General features: G+C 44.0%; 1 protein-coding gene across 1 annotated transcript in view; it reads right to left on the bottom strand.

Moving 5' to 3' along the window:
- LOC100550703 (protein Niban 1) overlaps window positions 1-22,274 on the bottom strand; it is a 58,493-nt gene that overhangs the window by 34,722 nt on the left and 1,497 nt on the right. The window contains exon 2 of the mRNA XM_010715548.2: window positions 1,278-1,408. Coding sequence (XP_010713850.1) covers window positions 1,278-1,408 — 131 coding nt within the window. The remainder of the gene's footprint in view (window positions 1-1,277; window positions 1,409-22,274) is intronic.

Genomic DNA, 22,274 nt, shown 5'->3' with positions numbered 1-22,274 from the left:
AGACGGATCCTACAGAAGTAACCAAATTCTTGCATCTCGCGGTGAAGAGGCAGCAGAGAAGCTCTGCCTTTTAACACCACTTCCAGATTTCTGAGGCAGAGACATTCAGAAGGGAAAATGGGCACAACCCGGAACACGGGAAATTCCATAAGAACATGAGAAAAAACTTCTTTACCATGAAGGTGACTGGAACAGGCTGCCCAAAGAGTTGGTGGAGTCTCGTTCCCAGGAGATATTCAAAACCCATCTGGATGCTTTCCTGTGCTACCTACTATAAGGAGCCCCCTTTATCACTGGGGTTGGACTTGATAATCTCCAGAGGTCCCTTCCAACCCTCATGGTTCTGTGATTCTGTGATCTTTCAATTGATGTGCTGAATATATGATGACTTACAGTTCATTATCTCTTTCTGCTATGTAAAAAAATATTTCGTTGGTGCAGCAAAGACTTTTATGATGAAATAGTGGATTATTTCACACTTCTTTGTAACGCTTTTGTCCATGTGATCTTATAACTGGCATGCATTTCTTTGAAAGATGTTGCTTTTCTATTACGCCACCTTCTGCACCCAACCTCACTGCTTTTCTCTGCATTTCAAGAGCATCAGAAATCCATGATTTTTAACAGAGTCAAAAAATTAGACTTGTATTTGCATGGAATCATCACAGAATCATAGAATGGCTTGGGTTGCAAGAGACCTTTAACATCTTCTAGTTCCAATCCCCTGCCTATAGAGACACCTCCCACCAGGTTGCTCACAGCCCCATCCAGCCTGGCCCTGAATACCTCCAGGGAGAGGGCTTCCACAACCTCACTGGGCAACCTGTTCCAGGGCCTCACCATCCTCACAGTAAAGAATTTCTTCCTAATATGTAGTCTAAATGTACCTTCTTCCAGTTAAAGCCATTTCCCCTCATCCTGTAATAGACATGCCCTTATAAAAAGTCCCTCCCCAAATAATTTTCATTATATTAAAGCATTAAAACTCTGTGGTTTTATATACGGAAATGTCTAAGAAACTTTGTAAGTATTTCGGGCTTGATTTTTAGAAGCTCTGAGTATCTGTATTGCCCATCAACTTTATTTAAGGGGATTCAACACTGGAAAAAACAAGAAAACCAAGTCCAGCTGGTAGCTGATATACTTCCAGTTCATGTTTTTCATATATTACAACTACTAAATGGCTCATTTAAATAGTTTTCACATGAATTATTTCATAAAGGAGAGCAAAGCTGCAGGCAGCTTCAGGCTGGGGCCAGGCTTACGTGTCCTCCTACCCTGGTTTTCAGGAACTGGGACTGGGAATTGCGGTGCTGCTCCAGCTCATCCTGCACGTGCTTGCAGAAAGCCACGGCGTACTGGCGTTTGTAGTGTGGGCTGAAGTTTTTGATGATAGCCTCTGTTTTTCCTGAAGGAGAAATAATGATTAATTATATTTAATATACACTAGCTCAGAAGCTGTAATGCAGAACCAAAGCAGTTTTTACCACCAATTCAAAATATTGCCCAACTGCACCCACGGCCACCTGCTGCCCAGCAGGTCAGAGAACCCTCATGGATGCATTCAGCTGCTGTGATACCACAAGTACAGATTTTGCTCATTCCAGAACTGACAGAAATGGGCAAAACACATCTCAAACACATTACTTTAAAAACAGACACTCTTTGCCTCTCCCACAGACATACTGCCATGGAGCAGTGAATGCCTGCGAGCTGATAAGCTTCTCAGAGAAACATAATCACAAGTGATAGTGGGTAGTGTTTACATACTGGATAGTGTTTAGACATGCTAGCCAATTTTATCACATAATCAGATTTTACTGCTGACTCAAAACTCTTGCAAATGATGTTTTCTAGGCTTGGGTACAGAAGTCCCTTCTTTGTTTTACTGTAAACAGACACTTAGCCCCACTGTGTGCAACGCTCATCTTGTATTGTCTTGCTATGATCGAGGTCTCATCAGTAGCAATAACAGCAATAAACACATCGAGGGTCTCATTTCTGGGAATCTTGCAGCAGTTTACAAGTAATTAACACATCAACCCTAGCAAAGAAATAATAATGCTTTACAAACAGGGAAGCAAAGCAAGAAGTTAAAGCCGTGTGTTCGTATGCAAACCCAAGAGTGAGCAGCAGCACAAAAACCAGAACCAGGACTATGATGGAGATTTCTGGAGGAGCAGAAATGTCACTATTCACACAAAAATAAAAGTCTCCTGGCAAGTCAGACAGCTGCATCTCTCAGCTTGGTGACAATACTGACAGCACAGTGTGTTCCAGGTACACCAGCACAGAAGCTCAGAGATGGGCTGGAGCCTCACCTTCCAGCATCTGCAGGTCTGCTGCCTTCACATCAACCCGAAGCTACACCTGACCCTGTTCCACCCCGCAGACTGACCTGTGGGACAGACCCAGACACCAGCCTGGACTCCAATCCTCCAGTTTCAAGAGATCAGATTTCTACTGATTACAGGATAATAGCAGGACACTGGTGTTGCCAAAGCACAGAATCCCTGCCTGTAGACTAGATTGCTCCAGGCAGAGGCACCAGCTTCTCCAAATGAGGTCAAAGCTTTTTCTTCTGGAAGTAGACAGACACAGCTAGCAGAACGATGCTGCTGGCCCCAGCCCCAGTAGAGTTTTCTGCTCAGGCCTCTGGCAGGGCTGTCCCTGCTTGCTACCACAGGGATTTCATTCCCCTGTCTTGTAGCAGTCTGCCACTGTGGGCTGGGGATGCTGGACCTCACTTGCCCCTGCAAGCAGCTGCTGCCTGCATCCTGCAGTAAAAACCTGCGGAGGAAATGGGACAAGGAAAAAGTTCTGGTGCTAGAATAATAGCCAACAATCAAAGGAAATACCTGTAGTTTTGGCAAAGTCCTTCAGTTAGGCTAAACTGGCTCAGAAGGGCGATTCTTCAGCATAAACATTTCTTAGATCAGCTTCAAGTATCACAGCCCAAAAGAAGGGAACTGTGCCATTCACAATACATATAGTAAAACGTGTGGCCTTAATGCAACAACTCCATACAGAATATCATCAATCAAAGTAACAAATCAAAGAGCAAATGTTTGTTCCAGCCTTGGCGCTAATTTTGCAATGTAGTGGGAAGGATTTTTTGATGGGGCTGTGAATGCCACGTGAACTGCAGGAGGACCTGAGGATGCAGCACTGGGAGCAGCAGGAGCTGTGGGTGCGGGGAGGAGCAGAGCTTTGGGGCATTGTTTGCTGATGGATCTCTTAAAGATTTTGGTTTGCAGAAGATAAAAATACTCTATCGGAAAATAAACATGATGGGAACAGCAATGAGTAATAGAAACTTCCCATGAAATGATAACATGGGGCAACTCGAGATAGAATACTCCAGGGCAGTTCAAAAATGAGTTCCCCTAATTCTTTTCCAAATTTAGTATGGCTCTCTCAGTCAGAGCTGTTTATGTGAAGCAAAGCCAGCTTTCCCTCTTGGTTGGTCTGGCAACAGCGCAGCTCCAGCCTATGTAAATGTGGTAGCAGAAGGGCTGCATGAAATATGACCATCCCCAGCAGAAGCCTGCATGCAACCGAAATTATAGAGGAGTGATGGAGGTAGAAGGATTTTTGTCCAACATGCAGATGTTTGCCCTTTGCTGAGGACCTGGAATACAAAATAAGCTTTCCTAATGCTGCATCTCCTGTTTTACAGAAGCCTGCATGCACCTGATCCCAAAAGTTTAGCCCAAGTTACAGTGTGTGTTCTAAGGGCAAAATGAATGTCATTGCACTAAGCCACAGGAAGCACCTGCCAGCTGCCCTACTGGAAACAAGACCCTCTCCACAGGCCTGCAAGAGCTGCTCACCACATTTGAGCCACTTACAGTCAAGGAAGGGCAGAGGGAAGGATTTGCCATCGCTGCCCCTCAGCTCTGACCAGCACCTCTCCTCCTCACAGCCCAACCACTCACACTTAGCAGTGTGCAAATGGGGATCTAAAAATACCACCACCAGTGATCTGCATCTCTTTGGAGGGCCGAAGGATTTATCTTCTTAAAGCACGGAAGCCCTCTGGAATATATACTTAGTGTCCCCAGGGACACGAACTGCAAAAATTCCCGGTATTAAAAGCAAACCCTAGACAAAATAAAACCTAAGAGAAACAATAAGCACTGTACGTGGTGAATGCCAGCACTTCAATCAAGCAAGTGTGAAGTGCTGAGACAGAGCGGGGAACAAACGGTATTTTGGATGGGGCTGTGAATGGGGACATTGTCCTTGTGCTTCTCCATGAGCCCTGGAGCAAGACTGCCAGGAGGAAACATGCAAAGACCAGTGGGATGTACCCACGCTCACCAACCCAGAGTGCAGCCCAGGCTGTGCACTGCCCACTGTGTAACTTAACAATACTCAGAGAGTTCAGAAGAAAGCTTTACAATTGCTGCTAAACATATATATACACAAATGCAAATAAAAAAAAAAACAACATACGGTCTTCCTAGCCTTCCAGGATAGCAGTGAAATGAGCTAAGAAAATAACTTCAGACTTCACCTCATGGGACAATTCCATCTCAAATCCAAGATAAACACAACCTTTGACTGAGATAATGTCTAAAGCTTGTGATGCTTTACTTGAGCCCTGTCACTTGGCAAAGTTGGATTTCAGTCTTGGCAGCTCTGAAATGTGCTGAATGCTTGCTGTGAAGAGGGAGAAACAGCCTCTGCTTCTGTGGCCCTGCAAGACCATGTTCACCATCACCTATTAAATACATCTGGGAAACAGAAAATCCATGGAAGTGATCAGCAAACACTCAAACAGTTCCTATCACCTTCTAGCACTCGGGGATACATAGTAATGCAGTGGGCATTACCTGTGATTCCCTCTTTTCTATGGTCCTTCTTGTATAGCACTCATGGCAACACCAAGAAACTGCAGCAAGCAAATGCTCCCGTGCTTCATCCTGCATGTAAAGGGAGGCAACACACCATACTGTGCTGCTGAAAGCATAGCTTGGTTTGGTCTTAATTTACAGAAGCAATATCTGATTGCTCATGATGCCTTGATACCTGTTATGAAGAAATGAGATGGCAGACACAAATCCTGAGTTCTGTTCTGGGTGAACCACCTCTCTTGCTCGCACAGACAAAACAAGAAGCTGCCCAGTGGAGCCACCCATCACCCCAGTGCAGACTGCTGAATGAGCTGCTTGCGCCCGATAGAATACAGAAAGCCATTATTTACTCTCAGTCTTGTTTTACACTGATGGAGACTGCTCTCATTAAAAACTCACAACGCCGCAAGCAAACCTGTGCGCGTACCTCTCCCCAAGTGACCCATCTGGAATGCAGATGCTGAATTGCAAGGGTAACATTCCACTTAGCCATCCAAAACTAAAGTCATAGGATGTAATAATACATCAGATCATCATCTTGTCCTCAACTCTTTGTGTGCTTAGCCCATGTTTTCTATAGGAACACGTTCAAGTCAACATGGTGTTTTTTAAAAAACAGATTTCTTTGCCACTCTGTTCATTGAGGTTATGGGTGTGGAAGCTGTGCTCCACCAAAACCTGAGCTCCTCTCTTTGGGCAGGCTAAGCAAACAAGTGTGCAAGCACGCACAGATCTGATCCATGGCAAAGGAGGAGCCAAAAATAACAAAAATTACAGACTCACAGCTCTCCCTTTCTACAATTTTACTCGAGTACTTGGCTTTTAACTGAGTGCTCTGTAATGTAAACCAGGATTTTATACAGAGTTGCACATAGATTTCAACAGGCTAATACACCTGTAAGAGTCTTCTCATGCAACTTCATGAGTATTTCGTACTCCAGATAAATGGCCAAGCGCCTCAGGCCTGGTGGGCTTTACAAAAAGGTTCTGTTCAGCTAGCGGCATGAGAAGCCTGTGATTTAACTGTGATTCTGCTCTTCTTAAATACCATCTCATTATTAAAAAATAAAGAGCAAGTTACAGAGCAGTAACCCTGCTTACACACAGATCACCTCTTGCGTCCCGCTCAGAGGCTCATTCCTACAGACTTGCTCCATTCCTCCCTCCCAGGCCAAGATGAAGAAAGTTATCCTCAGGAAATTCATGGACAGGATTATCACGCCTTTGATCTACATCCAAAACCACCATTATTCTAACAGCCCATCTTTGGAGCAGTCACAGGTGTCTACAAAAACCTGAAACTCTCTGGAGGTTACTTTCATTACCATTGTGTTGTTTTGATGTCACACCTCCCACCTCTCCCACTCACAAGAAGCATCTGCGTCTTTCCATTGCATGTTACAAGTGTATTTCCCATGAGGGCAGCTGCTGTAAGGTAGAAGTGCCCAGGGAAGTTGATTTTAGCATCAATCTTCAGTAGTAAAGCAAGAGGCTATTGTGGCGAGGCACATAGGACAAAGAGTATTGGCTCCTCCAGGACTCCTGACCTGCAAGAGCTGTGTTGAACCAGGAGCTCTGCAGCACCCTAGCACCGAGTCACTGTTTAGGTCAGAAATAACATTTCACAAAGTGCCTTTGCACTTCTGTCTGATTTAAGAAAAACATAATTATCATGAGTTACATAAAGGCCGAGGCCTGTGGGTAATCCCGCAGAAACAAGGCAGACACGAGCCAAGATTTGATTAACGCTGTGTCAGAGAAGCTTATCACAGAGGCTGTTGAAATCCATCCTTTGCTGGGAGTGGGGTTAGAAGCAGAGATGCTCCACCTAAAAAAAAACAACACGTGGTCAAATTCAACACGAATGAGGTCTGACGCTCCTGTATTTATAGGCTTATTTCGCAGCACCAGCAGGGCGTTTAACAAAACGAATGAACCCAAACTAGCTCCTGGGGGCCACAAGAACCTCAAATATGCTTTGTACTAAACTAATCTGGTGAAGGTTGGTGGTTTCAAAGCCTTTTTTCTGTGGTGTTTTTTTTTTTGTCTAAGATATTTTTTAACCTGTATGAGCTTAACCCATCAATCATGTCTTGAGCAGCTTTCTCCAGTCCGGACCTCAGCAGTGCATTATATGTCCCTAGGAAACATTCTGGTACAAGTACCATGACATTTAAACAGCTTTCTGAAAACACAAGCCAGCACTGCATCACCCTTTAAATCAGGATGATGTGATCCCTTTCCCTCCCTGCGGGTGACAGGCATTGCAGTTACTTCACTGCCCAGCCATCCAACCAGATAAAGTAAAGATGCTCATGGTGGAGGTACAGACAACAGAAGTAATCACCCTCAAATCACTAAATATTTCTTCAATAGCAGGTAAGTAACAATAGTTCCCCTCTCCTTGCTATTCTCCTCACAGAATTGCAAGGTGTTTTATTCTCCTTTACTTCCAATATGCTGAAAATGAGCAAACATCATGAACTGCAAAGGACAATGTCTCAGCTTATTCTATGTGCAAAAAAGAAAAAAAAGTAAAAACATTTCAAGATTCATCTCTGACCTAAATTAAACACTGGCCTCAAAGTACAGGCATTTATGTTTGGATGGCTTCTGCAGCACCACAGCCCAATGTTCCCATCTCCAACTCAGGAGTTGCATGAGTCTTTCTGTTGCAGCCTCTCAAGCATCCTCCTCTTGCTGTCTTTTGACACGTTGCTTTCTCAGTAAACAGGTGTTTTTAAAATTGGATCTCTGGTAGAGCTTCACAGGAAGTCACTTTGAGTCAAAACCACACGGAGAGTCACGCTACAAACTTTATGAAGCTGAGGGGGGAAACGTAACAGACGTGCATCTCACCCAGCAATCGAGACAGAAGTGGTCATCCCCACCAGCTGACAACACACGCTGTCATGGACAGAAGGAACTTCTTGTGGAAACCAAGAACCAGTGTACAGGTCTTCTATCTTTACTAAAAAGAGCAAACTGAAAATATATACAAATATATGGCACCACTGATAGTGATGGCAGTAAAGATGCAACTGCAGGAATTTTGTTTGTGTACAAGACAAGAACATGATTGCACAGCACTGCAGCGTGAGGCGAGGCTTCAGGATCCCAGAAGACATACTGCAAAGGATATTTTCATCATATCATATATCCACATGCACACCCAGTGCTGCAGAACAGTGACTAGTGTGGCTCAGTGGTTTTCTGCCAGAAAATGAATCAGCAGACAAATAAATGCTTCTCAGTTATGGTAATTCCAAGAGATATTTCCCAGTGTGAGATGAATCTGTGCCTCAGCTAAGGGAAACCATACCAGTTCTCCTTGCTGATAGTCCATTCTCCTGTTTAGAAAAGCAAAGCTCTTAAATGCAGTTGCTAAATCCTTAGAAAGAAATTGATTAATAAATAAATAAATAAATGATGCTATGAAAGATACTGCATTCATGATTTGAAAGAAAAACTTCCAAGTATTCTATAGAGCACGTTCCGTGCAATAGAAGTCCCCCCGTTTACAAAGCAACCCTTCTCTGCTTCTCTGAGGAAGACAATATCTTCCAGCAAAAGTACATCAATTCACTGAATCTTTAATTCTGCACAAAAGACTCCTTCCCACTGCTGTAAGAGAGCAGCAGCCAGAGCTAGCAGTCTAATACAAAAGTATGCAAGCATTGCACGGATCTGCTCACCACACCACGTCTGCAACAGTCCTTCCTGGAGTGTTACAGATGGGAGAGGAGGGAAATTGCAGCTCTGCAATGCACACAGGCCTCCCGGCAAGCTTTACAGTCCACGTTAGTTTAGAAATACCACTGTCTGGTTCGCAGGAGGGGAAGGTGTGCTGATACTCAGCTGAACACAGGAGACCAGGAATGAATCTCTTAATGCTTCAAAACGCATTGTGTGAACGAGTACTTCTGGTTTTCTTTACTCACACCTTACTCACGGCACAGCTGTGCTGCCTCAGGCTCAGCTTGGTTAGGTTCATCCCTCAACTGGGTGCAAAGGGAACAGAATCAGCTGCAGTGGAGCAAAGGAAGCTTTCCCTTCCCTCACAAAGCCAGTACAGCTGCTCCAGCAGCCCCTGCTAAGCAGTCCAGGGACAATCCATTGGCAGAAGCTGACAAAACAAGACAAAAAGATGTGAAAAGAAAAAGAGAGAACAGCAAACAGAAGACAAGAGATGATCCTCAGGCTGTCTGAGCCTTCTGAGCATGGGAAGACCTGCTGGTGGCCTCCTTTTCCCTTTCTGCTCTCACACAAAATTAAGCAAGACCATAATCAAGAGCCCAGTATTTCCAAAGCAGGGAAATTAAAAACAAAAAACAAAAAAACAAACAAAAAAAACCAAAAAAACAACCAACCAACCAACCAAAAAAAAAGAACCATGTTTGGGAAGAATTCGATGTAAAAATAACAGAGGACAAATATAAAGCAACACCTTTATCTCACAGCCGCTCTGAGTTTTGAGGCCTAATTACTCTTTGTCCCAGCAAACCGTTGAGAAGTATTTATTTTCTTTCTCAGAGCCCTATTTTTAGCCATAGCTCAAAGAAACGCCGGAGCCCCACTGAGTGTCTGCCTGCAGCTCCCAGCCGGACCCAGGGCTGCCTGCTGCGATGGGATGGCCATGGCAGGCAGGCAGCCTCCAGGTGGAGTCTCCAAGTTGTCTTCTTTCCTTCACTAAACCCCCACTTCCATAGGGTGGGAGAAAGTTCAGATGGGTTACAGTCCGGCCACTTGACAGTTTGCCAAGTGTCATACATTATTCTTCTCTTCGCCCGGACACATTTCAGCTTCTTCAGTGTTCACGAAAGAAGACAATGTGCTGAGTGCTGCTGTTTGTTTGTACAACTTCTGAGAAGATTTCCCAGGAAGAAGTGACAGTCAGCTATTGTGTCTCTCACTGAACGTGTGTTTGCGTCTCCTCGTCTGCTCGGTTCATCCGCCTCATAATTTCAATGCTCCTTCCTTTTTTTTTTTCTTTTTTCTTTTTTTTTTAAATTGCCTCATTTCCTCTCCATTTATCTCCTACATTCAGAAGGGCTTGTGACAACACAACACGTCTTGAAAGGAAAAAAACAAATCAAAACCACCTTCTTCCAGCACTGTTTGTACAGTAGGACCACACGAGCTTCCAGGCTTAGAAAAACAGCTGGGCAAGTTATTATTAAACAGAGGAAATTCATTCCCAAGGATTTATTTGGGAACGGTTTGGCAGGTGAGAGCTCTCCTGTGAATTCACAGTAAGCCTGCACCCCTGGGGTGAACGGCCAAACCAAAAGCACGTGTTTGCATGCCACCACAGCCTGTGGCAACGCATGTATCTACACACACAGCATCTTCAGGTGAGGCTGCACGACAAGGATGGGTTAAAATGGCCTGGTTTCTTATCTACGGCAATCTCTGATGGTGATGCCTCAATGAGTGCATTAACAGACTGCCTTCGGTGCTCTTGATTTTGCCTGATCAATGGTACAGCTCTGCTTTGGAAAGACGTAGCCCTTCCATCATGGGACTCTGTAAAGCTCTCCTCTATCAACCCCACCTGGGCTACTATCCACGTGGGTACTTCTCCTCTTGCAGAAGAATATGGTCCTCTATTTTGTTTCTCCACATCAACCTTTCTGTGTTTTGTAAAAGGTTTTACTTAAAGGACCCAAGAAAAAACAGCCCTAAGAATGCCATGTGCAAAAGCTGATAAAAACTAAAAAAAAAAAAAGCTTTTGTGTGATAAGAGTTTTATCTGGAAAGTTTACATACATCAGATCAAATTTTCATTTTCTGAACGCAGAAGTAATCACTTGCAATGCTACTCTAAAGATATTTAGCTCCTGTCTACTGAACTGCGCTGCAAGTGCACAGTCACAGCTCGTTTTAGCAGGGAGGCAGCCAGGTGAGGAGGCTCATTTACAGACCCACAGTTGGGGACAAAGATACTGAAGGCACCTTTGACAGCAACAGGGTCACAGAATGTTTACACTGGTGCAAGTCTTCAAAACAAAGAGAGGATTTGGGGTCATTACAAACAACTACGGTTATGTGGATATACTTTGAAACTTCAAAATTATACAGCATATTTTTCACCCTGTCGTTCCCCAAAATCTTCAGTCAGGTTACTGCAAAACATAGAGGAGGGCCTGTGAGAATGTCCAGTTTTTTTCTCCAGCCCCTGTAGGGACACTCTGCAAAAACTGGCCACGAGCCCCTGTCAGTGCCCAGTATCCACAAACAGCCTTATTTTGATTTCTATCTAAACCTGAACTCCTCCAACAGCTGCTGGCATCTACTGACTACAGCCACAGTCAGGTTTGAGTTCTCTGATAGTAGTTTAAAATCAGGCTGCATCTTCTGCCTCTTTCCCTGGGTAACCTAATGAGGCTCAATAAAGCAAAGTGCAAGGTTTTGCACTTGGGTTGAGGTAATCTCAGAATGTACACAGACTGGGACAAGAACTCCTTGAGAACAGCTCTGCTGAGAAGGACGTAGGGGGTCCCAGTAGATGAAAAACTTAACGTGAACCAGCAATGAGCACCAGCAGCCCAAAAGGCCAATGGTGTCCTTGGCTGCGTGAAAGAGGGGTGGCCAGCAGGGCGAGGGAGGTGATTGTCCTCCTCTATTCTGCCCTTCTGAGGCCCCATCTGAGCACCTCGTCCATGCCTGGGGTCCCCAGCATAGGAAAGATGTGGACCCTTTTGTAGAGGGTCCAGTAAGGGCCATGAAGATGATCAGAGGGCTGGAGCACTTCTCCTGTGAAGACAAACTGGAGCTGGGCTTGTTCAATTTCGAGATGAGAAGGCTGCGGGGAGACTTCATTATGACCTTCCAATATTTAAAGAGAGATTATAAACAGGAAGGAAATCAACTTTTTTACATAGGTAGATGGTCATAGGAAAGAGGGAAGGCTTTCAACTAAGGGATGGAAGATTTAGATTAGATGTAAGTTTTTACTGAGTGGTGAAGTGCTGGAACAGGCTGCCCCGATGCTGTGGATGCCCCATCCCTGGAGGTATTTAAGACCAGGTTGCATGGGGCCCTGGAAAACCTGATCTAGTACCTGATCAACTGATCAGCAATCCTGCCTGCAGCAGGGGCTTGAACCCTGATAATCCTTGAAGTCCCTTCCAAACCAAGCCATTCTACGATTAGGAAAAACTCATTCTCCAGAGAGCAGTCAGGCACTGGCACAGGCTGCCCAGGGAGGTGCTTGAGTCACCATCCCTGGAGGTGCTCAAGAAATGTGCACATGCAGTACTGAGGAATGTGGTTTAGTGGCCAGCATTGGTGGTAGGTGGACAGTTGGGCTAGATGATCTTAGAGGTCTTTTCCAACATTAATGATCCTATGATTCTTGAGAAACCAATAAAGGGAAAGCCACATCAATCCATTTTCCATTTTCATTTGGGCTGATGGGATTCACACCCCAATGATGCTGTATCACAGGATAAGCAATTCATTTCTGTGATGTGTTCTCCTACCTAATAGCATCCAGCACGACTTCAAAACACTCCCACAGATTTCTGAATCTACATACTTTGGAAACTCTCCATCCCCCTATCATTACTCCAAAAGACCTCTTCGTTTCTCTGCTGTCTTGCAATCATCTCTTCTGACCAGTCATGCAGTAACAAAACTTTGCACACTGGGACGTCACTTCTTCACTATTCACCCTTTCAAGCACTGCTGAGCAAGTGTTTCACCAAGAGTTTCACCATCAGTTTTGCATAAAGCCAGCAGCTTTATACAAATGAGCCAGCTCTTGGTTAACCAAAAAGCAGAACAGTAAAAAGGAACACTGAATGAGAGTAACAGGCCGGGAATTTTGGAAAAGTTTTTCATAAAAAAACACCTCTATGATTCATAAGTTTTTCACATTTACAGTGCACAAGCATGGCCACCAGGAGAGAAAGTGTTAAAAATGTGCACCATATGGTCTCAGGTAGAATCTTTTGGCTCCAAAAGTTTGGCTTTACAGTGAGTTACAACTTTCTTGCACATCTCAGAAATTCAGAGGTTAGCACAACAAAACTCAGGCCTCAGATCTAGCATAAAGGTTTCCAGTTTTACATGCAGATATGTCTCCCTCTCAAAACGTGAGCTTGAGCTAACAACTGCTAACTACATTGTAGGAGATGCAAGGCTCCTTACAACCTCTTTTGAATCAGTATCAAGTTCAAGTCCTCTTATTGTGATTCTTTCACTTTTAGAAGTACCTCTGTCACTAAAATGATAACATACGTGGTGATGAAGATCCAACGATTTGTTGGGAAATTACTTGAGTGCCATCAATGTATCACAGCTGCTTGTGTCTGTGGAACTGCTGGATGCCAATGATCTCCCGTGTGCTGACTGCTTCTGGATCCAAGCCAAATAAACGGCCAATGATAGGATCACAGAATCACAGAATTGCTCAGGTTGGAAAAGACCTCAAAGATCATCAAGTCCAACCACAACCTAACCATACCACCCTGACTCTAACTGCCCTCTGCTCAGTCACGTCCCTGAGTGCCACATCCGAACGGTTTTTTAAACACATTCAGGGATGGTGACTCAACCACCTCCCCGGGGAGCCTGTTCCAGTGCTTAACAACCCTTATGATGTTCTAACGTTTCAAATTTTTGCATGGATCTGTTAAGAATATCTGCTTATCCTATTTCAGAAGAATCTTCTGTAGGAAATGCATGCATCAAAGCCTATCTCATTCAAAGATGACTAGCGCAGAACAACAGGAATGTACCTGGAGGAGATAATCCAACCCTGGAACCAAGACTGAGCAGATAGCCTAGCATGCCTTTTCTGAGACACTCTTCATTTCCTAGGGCTCCCCTAATTGGCAAAATGCTGTATCACAAAATTGAAATAAAGTACAGAATTACAGTACGTAAATAAACATTTAAGATAAAAAGTAGAACTGCTTCACTAGCCAGCACTTGGTTTTGTGTTGTGTCTTTTTTCCTAAAGTTATTTAAATAAAAGTATTTTAAGTGTATTAGAACTGTTGTTTTTTTTTTTGCAAAACTGCTCTGGAAAGCTCATTTTTTAAACATACATTCTTATTTGCTTGTCTACTGAATACAAATTGCATATCTTCTGGCAAACGTCTTATTCAGCCCAGAATAATTACACATTAGAGACATGCCTAATAAGCTAATCTTCAAACTCCAGAGATCTAAAAAGAGATCTCAAGGCATGTTTTATGAATATGGAATGGCGTCGGCTGACAAATATATGGCACAGTCCATATTATTGCGGTTGCAACCAAGAACCACATGAATCAACATTATGGGCTGGTTTTGCATTATTTGAGATGACAGGACTTCTGAAGGAAAGCAAGAGCATGTTCTGAGACCATGAGAATCCACTGTGAAGATCAAAGAATATTAGGCAAGCAATATGGTAAAGAAAACACTATAACCAAAAGAACATAAACATTTTATCAGTAGCATATACTTTACTGGAGGACTCTGTGAGGTTTTAAAAGCTGCTATGAGAAGCAACAATGAACAGGAATACTTGGATTTACAACTAAAACTAAGAGAGGACAGAACTGACAAAGAAATATTTTCAGTTACCATAGCCATATTGTTTTAGACTTACATCAGACAAAAGCTATTTCAACAGGAAAACCTGTCTTAGCCAACAGCTGGAAAACTCATAGTCTTATTCTGGAAGGAAAGAGGACTTATTACTTTTTACAGATGTCTCCTTTCGCATCATCCAAAAGAAGTTTAAGTAATGAATAGAGAGATGGGCCCCATCTGACAGAGGGATTTCACATCCTCCCAGGACTGCGCACACTCACGACTCTGGCAGCGATTCAGATAACACTACTGCATTTAATGATCGCAGAAACTCGACCTGGCCTTTGGTACAGCATCTTCAAATTCAGCAGTCAATTTACAACCGCTTACATCCCTCTGAAAATTGCACGCACCCTCCAACAGCAGGACTGCAGACATCTCAGCTATTGGAGGGACTGGGTCTTACCCTGATATGAAGTGCCCCTCTGGAGCATGCCTCATGTCAGTTCATGTTCACAGAACTGACACCTGCTGATGCCAAGCCTTACCCAAAGAGTGCAGCAGCTTTGCAGTTGACCACACTTCCTGCTGCTACATATTTCAGGCACGCTAAGGAAAAGCCATGCAGCAAGATTAATAACTGCCAAACCACAAGCTCTTGCTCCGAATTACCGCACAGTGTTTTACGCTCTTACCAACATACTGTGATGTGTATTTCTGTGTTGGTAACAGCCCTGCATTGTGGCGTGGTGCCAGCCTGAGCCATCCCTGTTTGGTAGGAGATGTGCTGAGCAGCTTTGAGTTTTTGCAGGTGCTGGGGAAGTCGGTGTCTGATTCAGATGGGCGCCTTCCTCTTTCATTCACTGTGGACCCAGCTCCTCCTTCCAGGCAGGCCCAGTGCTGCTCTCACTTGGCTGCTTTACTCCAGCTGCCAAGGGACTATCACAGACCATTCCAGCCCATAGTGCCCAACCTCTGCAGACAGAAGTCCTCTAAAGAAGCTCATTTTTCTTCAGACCTCGAGTGTAAAAGCAAACAGGACCTCGTTATAGGCCTGCTGGGTGCGCCTGCTCTCAGCATCTCCAACTCAAAGCCAGGAGGAAGGAATTGAGGCAATGGGAGGGAGCCAGAGCTACATGTATTCTTCCTTGTTGTCATATCTTCTAAAGAAAGTCAGTAAGGAGGACAATCAAATTTACAAAGGAACTGCTCTAGTGAAATGCCCGTGGTCATTCCACCCAGCGGCACAGCAGCTACCACAAAACCAAGCGTGCACGTTGCAGCCATTCCATAAGGAAAACATACACCATATAATTAAAATACTTAGCTCAGAAGGAATGAGAGAAATGAGAGCCAAATCCTATCACTGGCCAAAAAAATGCAGTGTGGCCCATGTAACAGACTGAAGTGCTGGGAGTGTTTATGCATTTGGGCTGAACGCACAGCAAGAACTCAGACATCTGAAATGGCTTTGCATTTCCTTCCCTACTCTATTTGGAGGCACTTACAATTTAAAACATTACTTTGAGCTTTTAATCTAATATCAAAAAGGACCTTGTTCCCTAAAATAAATGCCTTTAAAACAAAAAAAATTACATTATGTGTGAACAATTTTAATGGTTGGGAGTGACAGGGATTTTGACTTGAGATACCCTAATGACCTTAATTCCTAACAAGCATTATGCACCTAGAAGTGAAGTTAAATTAGGATTCAGGTTTTCAAGATGCCTTGATTTCTGGATGCCAAACTGCATTAAATCCCACACAAACATCCTTCCATATTGCCTGGTTTTGATGAAGAGGCTGACAGAAGCAGCTATTAGCATCATCTTCTATTTAGCACTGATTTGATTCTACGGCTGAAAAAGTTGTTGGATTTCCTAGAGATCAATTTCTTCTATTAAATATACTGTGAAGGCTGAATGGAGACTTTGGCACGGGATGTAAATACCTTCTACATGTAGGTCAAGTGCCAGTGAAGCTCAGGAAACTGGGAGCGATGCCTATCCTATGGCCTTTCACCAGAATGCTCCAGAGCTCTTTCCAAATTGCAGTGTCTGATTTATGCCACAAGCTGAGTGAATGGACAACGACGCTCTTCCAAACTGCCAGCTTGCTTGGACAGAACATTTTTTATTTCTGAGGTAAACAGAACATTTATTGTATGTGATATTCAGACAGACATATGTGTATCCTTCACAGAAAGCACACTTGGATTCATGTGTTGAATTCCCCTGGATTAAATCCTCCTGTGCAGCACACACAAGGTTCTTTGTAGGATTCCTGACAGTTTAGCAAGAAGGGTTAACCAAAAAAAATCCCAAACCAAGCTGGAACAACCAGTGGCTCCAGCCTAGCAAGGCTCCTGTGCCCTGTGCAGGAGGAACCTGTACCAGGAGGGCACCCACCACTAATTCTGGTGCACATTAGGACCACATCTTGAAGCTCTGATCCATGAAATGCCAAAGACTGCTTTATTTTTGGACTGCATAAAACACAACACCCCACATGCAATCCAGCAGTTGTGCTACTTCTGAAGATAGGCTTTTCCAAGAATTCCCAGTTTTGTTTTCACTATTGTATCACCACACATAACTGATGGATGCTGCAGTGCAATTAGCAGCTGGGCTGCAGGAAACCTTAGAAAGGAAAAAAGGAAAAAAAAGAACCAACACCAAATCTGGGGCTTTCTACTGAATGAAGCCAGTAGGAAAAATATATATATACCAAGAAGCTGCTTTGCATCCTGCTCTCTCTCAAGCAGCAAGGACCTCAGATCTGTGGACCTTTTCTCCAACGCAGTGAACTGCAGAAAGCCGTGTTCACTGGGTGGCACTGCCTTTCCCTGTAAGCGTGGACAAGCTTATCCATTTTAGCTGAAGTTCCCTCCAATACGCAATCAGAAGCAGACACTCTGCATGGAAACTTCCGACTGAAGACTGGCAAAGCCTCATTTGCAATTGAAAACAGTGGAAAGTGTCTGGCAGAATAAATTACAGACAGTGATATTACTTTCTAGAGTGCTCCTAAGCCTTTTGTTTTTCTCATTTGCGCACACCCTGCCATTAAATTTTTGCCCAGAAACAACAAAAGCTTGTTTTCCCCCTACTGTGACCTCAAGAAAATACATAAAAATCGTAGAATCACCAAGGATGGAAAGGCCCCCCAAGATCACCCAGTCCAACCATCCACCTACCACCAATACCTCCCACTAAGCCACGCTGTCCTGTACAACATCAAAATGTTTCTTGAACGCCTTCAGGGTCAGTGACAGCAGCTGTGATTTGGCGCAGATGATGCAAAGTATCACATAAAGCTTTAAGAATTAGCCCATAGGATAACAAAAGAGGTGCAAGAGGAGCATTACTCATTAGCTGTATGCTGAGTGCTGGGCTGGAGGTGGCATTTTTGAAAACTCAGAGAAACAGTGCCAAGTGCCTCCAAAGCATAGGGAAACACCCTTTGGCAGCAGCACATTTCCAGAATCTGTGCAGGAGGCCAAGTTTTTCAGCTGGAATCCAATGCACACAGAGCTCAAACCAGCAAGCAGCTCCAGTATGGTTTTCTGTGAGTGAGCCATCCCCAGCAGCAAACAGGAGTGTTTAGCAACACTATGCATGCATGGAACAGCCGTTTGAGCTCAGCAAAACCTGCCGATGCCTTCAATTGGGAACATAAATCTCAGTGAGAAATCCCAGATGTTTTTATAATATAAAGAAGTTGCTGCCAGCTCTTCCTAAGGTAGGCTGCGAAAGCACTTAGCATCCCCACCTCGTGCTGCAAACATCAGCTCTGCAAGGCTGACCCTGCACCAGGAACTGGCACAGATTCCTCCTCATTCTGGCATTCCCTTGTCCCAAGCCTTCATTTCTCTGTGCCTTTTGCTTGTGCAAAGGAGGCTGTCCTGCTCCACTGAGGGTTACAGCCGAGCTGCCCAGCCAAGGGCTGGCATGGCACCCTCAGAGATCCCCGAGCATCACCACACACCCACAAACACCTGCCAGCCATCCCAGTCAGGCTGGGACAGCACCATGCCCCCATGCACAATGGGCCCTTGCTGCACCCAGCAGGAAAGCACCTGAGGTGGTGGTTTATCTGGTTTTAAATAGAAGACCCAATAAATGAATACTAACAGTGGCCAACTGTGTAGAGCTTCATCACTATGTTTTGAACTGGGGAGCAACTGATGGAGTCTCAAGTAGCAACTAATACCACAGAAGCACAAAGATTAGATGCTCCAGATTTCAAAAATTAAAATGTTAATTAAATACCTGGAGAAATGAATTCGCCAGAATCTTAGGTTATGAGTAACAAGATAAGCATCAAAATAGAATCATCACCAAGGTTTCTTAGACTGATAAAAAAAATACATGGTAAAGCTTTAGAAAAGCCAGACATGCTAATCCTTCCTCCATACACATTTGCACCATTTCAACAAGCTTTAATCTTGCTTTCATCTAAGGGCCAGCCTCATGTTTCATCACTGTCCCTTCAGTGCAGAAGCAACTAGAATGCTTGCATGCCTGTTCAAAACCCTGAAGCTATTTTACATTGTTCATAAAGTGAGAAGAAGAACGTGTGTTTATTATATGCAAAGGCGAGAGCTGGAGAAAGAAGTGCTGTAGTACTTTAAAAGCAGCCATGAGCACACTGCCCACAGATATCAGAGAATATGTGATTGTGATACTATGAATATCATCCTTCCTGGCCCAGACACTGTTTTTTAAGCTTTACTGCCCAAAGGCATCAACAACAAAGCAGCTTTAATTATCTGAAGGACTATCTGAGAGCCTTCTTGTTCTCCTTTTAATATCTATAAAATTTCCACCAAAGGCAAAGAGTGCCTTCTAATTTGTGGCCATGCTGTACTAATTAAAATCTTCCAAAATCCTGAAATATTCATGATTTTGGAAAGCATCAAGTACAAAAGAGCAACAAACTCCACACACACAGTGTGGCCCACCCAATTACAATTCGGGGGGCAATATGAGCACATTTCTTACCTCCCCCATTGCATAGCTCTTCTTGTTGATATCCTGTGCTTAACCCAGCACTGTACACAGCTTCTTCTACATAGGCAGTAGAAAAGCACAAGTCTTCCTTTCCATCCTGAGCTTTACTTTCACCCACAGTACCACAAAACCAAGTTCTTCTTTCCCAATTATCAAGCCCAGCTGTACCAAGCACAATGTAGCACTGGGTTAATTCTACAAGCAAAGCGGTTTGCTTTGGTGGAAGAGAGTTTGTGCTAAAGGGGAAGGAACCGAACCCAGCTTCCCATTTGCTTTGGCAGAGGCAGGAGCTGTACCACGAAATGGGTAACTGAGATTTCTGCATTTGTGAAAACCTCAGACCATTTACAGACGTGAAAAGGCAGCGATCACAATCTTTTTACTGACAAAGTCAAGCACAACATTTTAGCTCCTTCTCTGATGAGGGAAATTCTCTTCTTTGTTCTGTGTGCCAACTTATAAAAACCTGGCATTGGCACTGAAAATTAATTAATGGGACTATGCAAGCAGTAGAAACTGAACAGAAAAGTTATCTCCTGCCTTAGTTTCTCAGCACTGAAATCTGAAAGTTACCGAGCTCATTAAATGCTGTTCAAGCTAGGTGGCAAAGTGACTTCCCATCAGTCAGTGCCCTTCCCATCAGTCAGTGCCCCTCGATGCTCTTTCCTTGCATTCAGTCAAAGCTAAGATCAAGCATCTTGCCCCCGTGAATTAAAGAGCACAGGAAGCAAAGAGAAGCAAGCTCTACTTTCCAACACAAGCTCCAGTTTATAAAACTAGGGGATGAAAATCTGCCACTGGCTCCAACAGCAACACCCTCCCAGAGGAGTAAAGATTCTCAGAAAGCAGATAAAAGCAAACAGATTTTTCTTCAAAACTTCATTTCTTAAGACCTTCAAGAACTTATAAACTTAGCAAGATGCATACAGTGAAGAACAGAAACTAATATTCACAGTACAGTATGAATTTCCCACCCGTTTCCCTTCCTTTCTTTCATTCTATGTAAGCAGCAATGATGCCCACTCCATGCAGCTATGCTAACCTGTGGAAACAAGAGAGAGGATTTCCAAAACACAGAGACGTAACTTGTAACAGGCTGAGAGAAAAGGCAGTAAGTACAGCCAGACTTTAACAAAACTCCGTTAGACTCGCAGCCGTCCACCAAATTAAAACCAGAATGTCCTACACAACAGCTTAAAGCAGAAAATCAAATATACAGCCTGAGCGCCTGTCCAAAAAGAGGCCAACCTTTCCACAATTAATTCCAAGTTACTCTCCCACCTTCCAGCACCCCTGCCCACGGCTCTGTGCACTCTGGCTGGCTGTGGGCAAGGATTTGCTTCCAGAGCTGCATCTGGCACTGCAGTTCTCTCTCTCCTTACTGCTGCTGGTAACTGTGCATGTGGTTTCCTATCAAGCCTGCAGCAGATCTTGTTATCTTCTGTTTTCACTGGAGGATACGTGAGGCTGCTCTTCAGTCTCTATGAGTTGACAGAACAAGAGGAGTCCATCTATCTTTTAGAGCTACGCTGCATCCTGCAGGAACACATCAAAAGTGTTTTATCCTTGTACAAAAGAAAATCTCATCTTAATTAGTACCACACTGAAACTCATAGGCAAAGCAAATGGCCATTAAGAAATGTCCTGCAGACGCTAAGTAACAGCTCTCATTGTCAGATGAAAGGAAGGATGAGGTGGGAAGGTCTGCGAGGAAAAAAGCCCTGAGCAACAAGGAACCCATGGGAGCCATTGCCCCGTGGCCAGAGCTGCCCATCTGCCTGAGCAAGAAAAGAAATGATGGAAAAGGAGAAGAGGAAGGAGGAAAAACAGCTTTTAGACAAACAAACAGATCAAAAGCAGTTGACTACAAAGCCTTGTCCTCTGAACAGTTTGACTTTTATGGCAAGATTGGATATGGTCAAGTATAGCGAGCTGCTTTCATAAAAACAACCTCTGGAGAACTTCAGGTTTTTTGCACATTACACCCTTTTAAAATGTACCTGTTGAAACTGCTGGCAGTGAGTTTTTGAAATCTCTCTACTTCTCCAAATTTAAAAACATTTGTTCCCAACAGATCACAGGCGACAAGCACAGAGCTTGGTGTACCACCGTGCTGCTGGAACTGCAGAAACAGAAACTGTTGTGTCCCGTGGGGCCATTCCTCTTTCAGAATCGTAAAGGTTGCAGAAGACCACTCAGATCATCAAGTTCAATCATCAGCCCATCACCACCATGCCTGCTAAACCACATCCCTCAGTTCTCCACCGTTCTCCAACATCTCCATGGACAGTGACTCCACCACCTTGGCAGCCTCCTCCAACGCTTCGCCACTCTTTCTGAGAAGAAATTCTTCCTCACATTGAATCTGAGCCTCCTCTGGCCCAACTTAAGGCCATTATTCTTCATCATTTTCCCTCCCAATGTCAGACTGGCTGCCTCGATTGATCCTGCCTGAAAGCAGAGACCCCTAAGCAGACTTTCTGTCAGCTCCATTTGGAATCTCCAGCACAGGGCATACTACTAAGCTTTTCCTTTATGGCACTTTCACCTTTTTCTCCAGTTTCATAATTGCACCCTGAGTCCATAACGCCCCGCTACCTGCCCATACTGCTCCCTGTTGGGTGCAACACCCATTGAATACCATTGGACAAATCATGCAACAAACACCTCCCGTCACAGGTTTAGCCCATGCCTCATCAAGCTGGGAGCACAGATTGTTCTAACAAACCCTTTTCGCATGACTAACTGCCAGTCTCTTAACTATTATTGTCAATTCTTTAAACTCACTTTCATTTGCATCTTTCCATCCTGAGTAATTCCCATGTGGTCCAACCAAAATCCTACAAAGGATTATCTCCTCCACAAGTCTTTTTTT

This window comes from Meleagris gallopavo, chromosome 10 (genome assembly GCF_000146605.3).
Source record: "Meleagris gallopavo isolate NT-WF06-2002-E0010 breed Aviagen turkey brand Nicholas breeding stock chromosome 10, Turkey_5.1, whole genome shotgun sequence".
Lineage (NCBI taxonomy): Eukaryota > Metazoa > Chordata > Aves > Galliformes > Phasianidae > Meleagris > Meleagris gallopavo.
The sequence above is the reverse complement of the archived record's forward strand: the minus strand, read 5'-3'. Positions and strand labels throughout refer to the sequence as shown.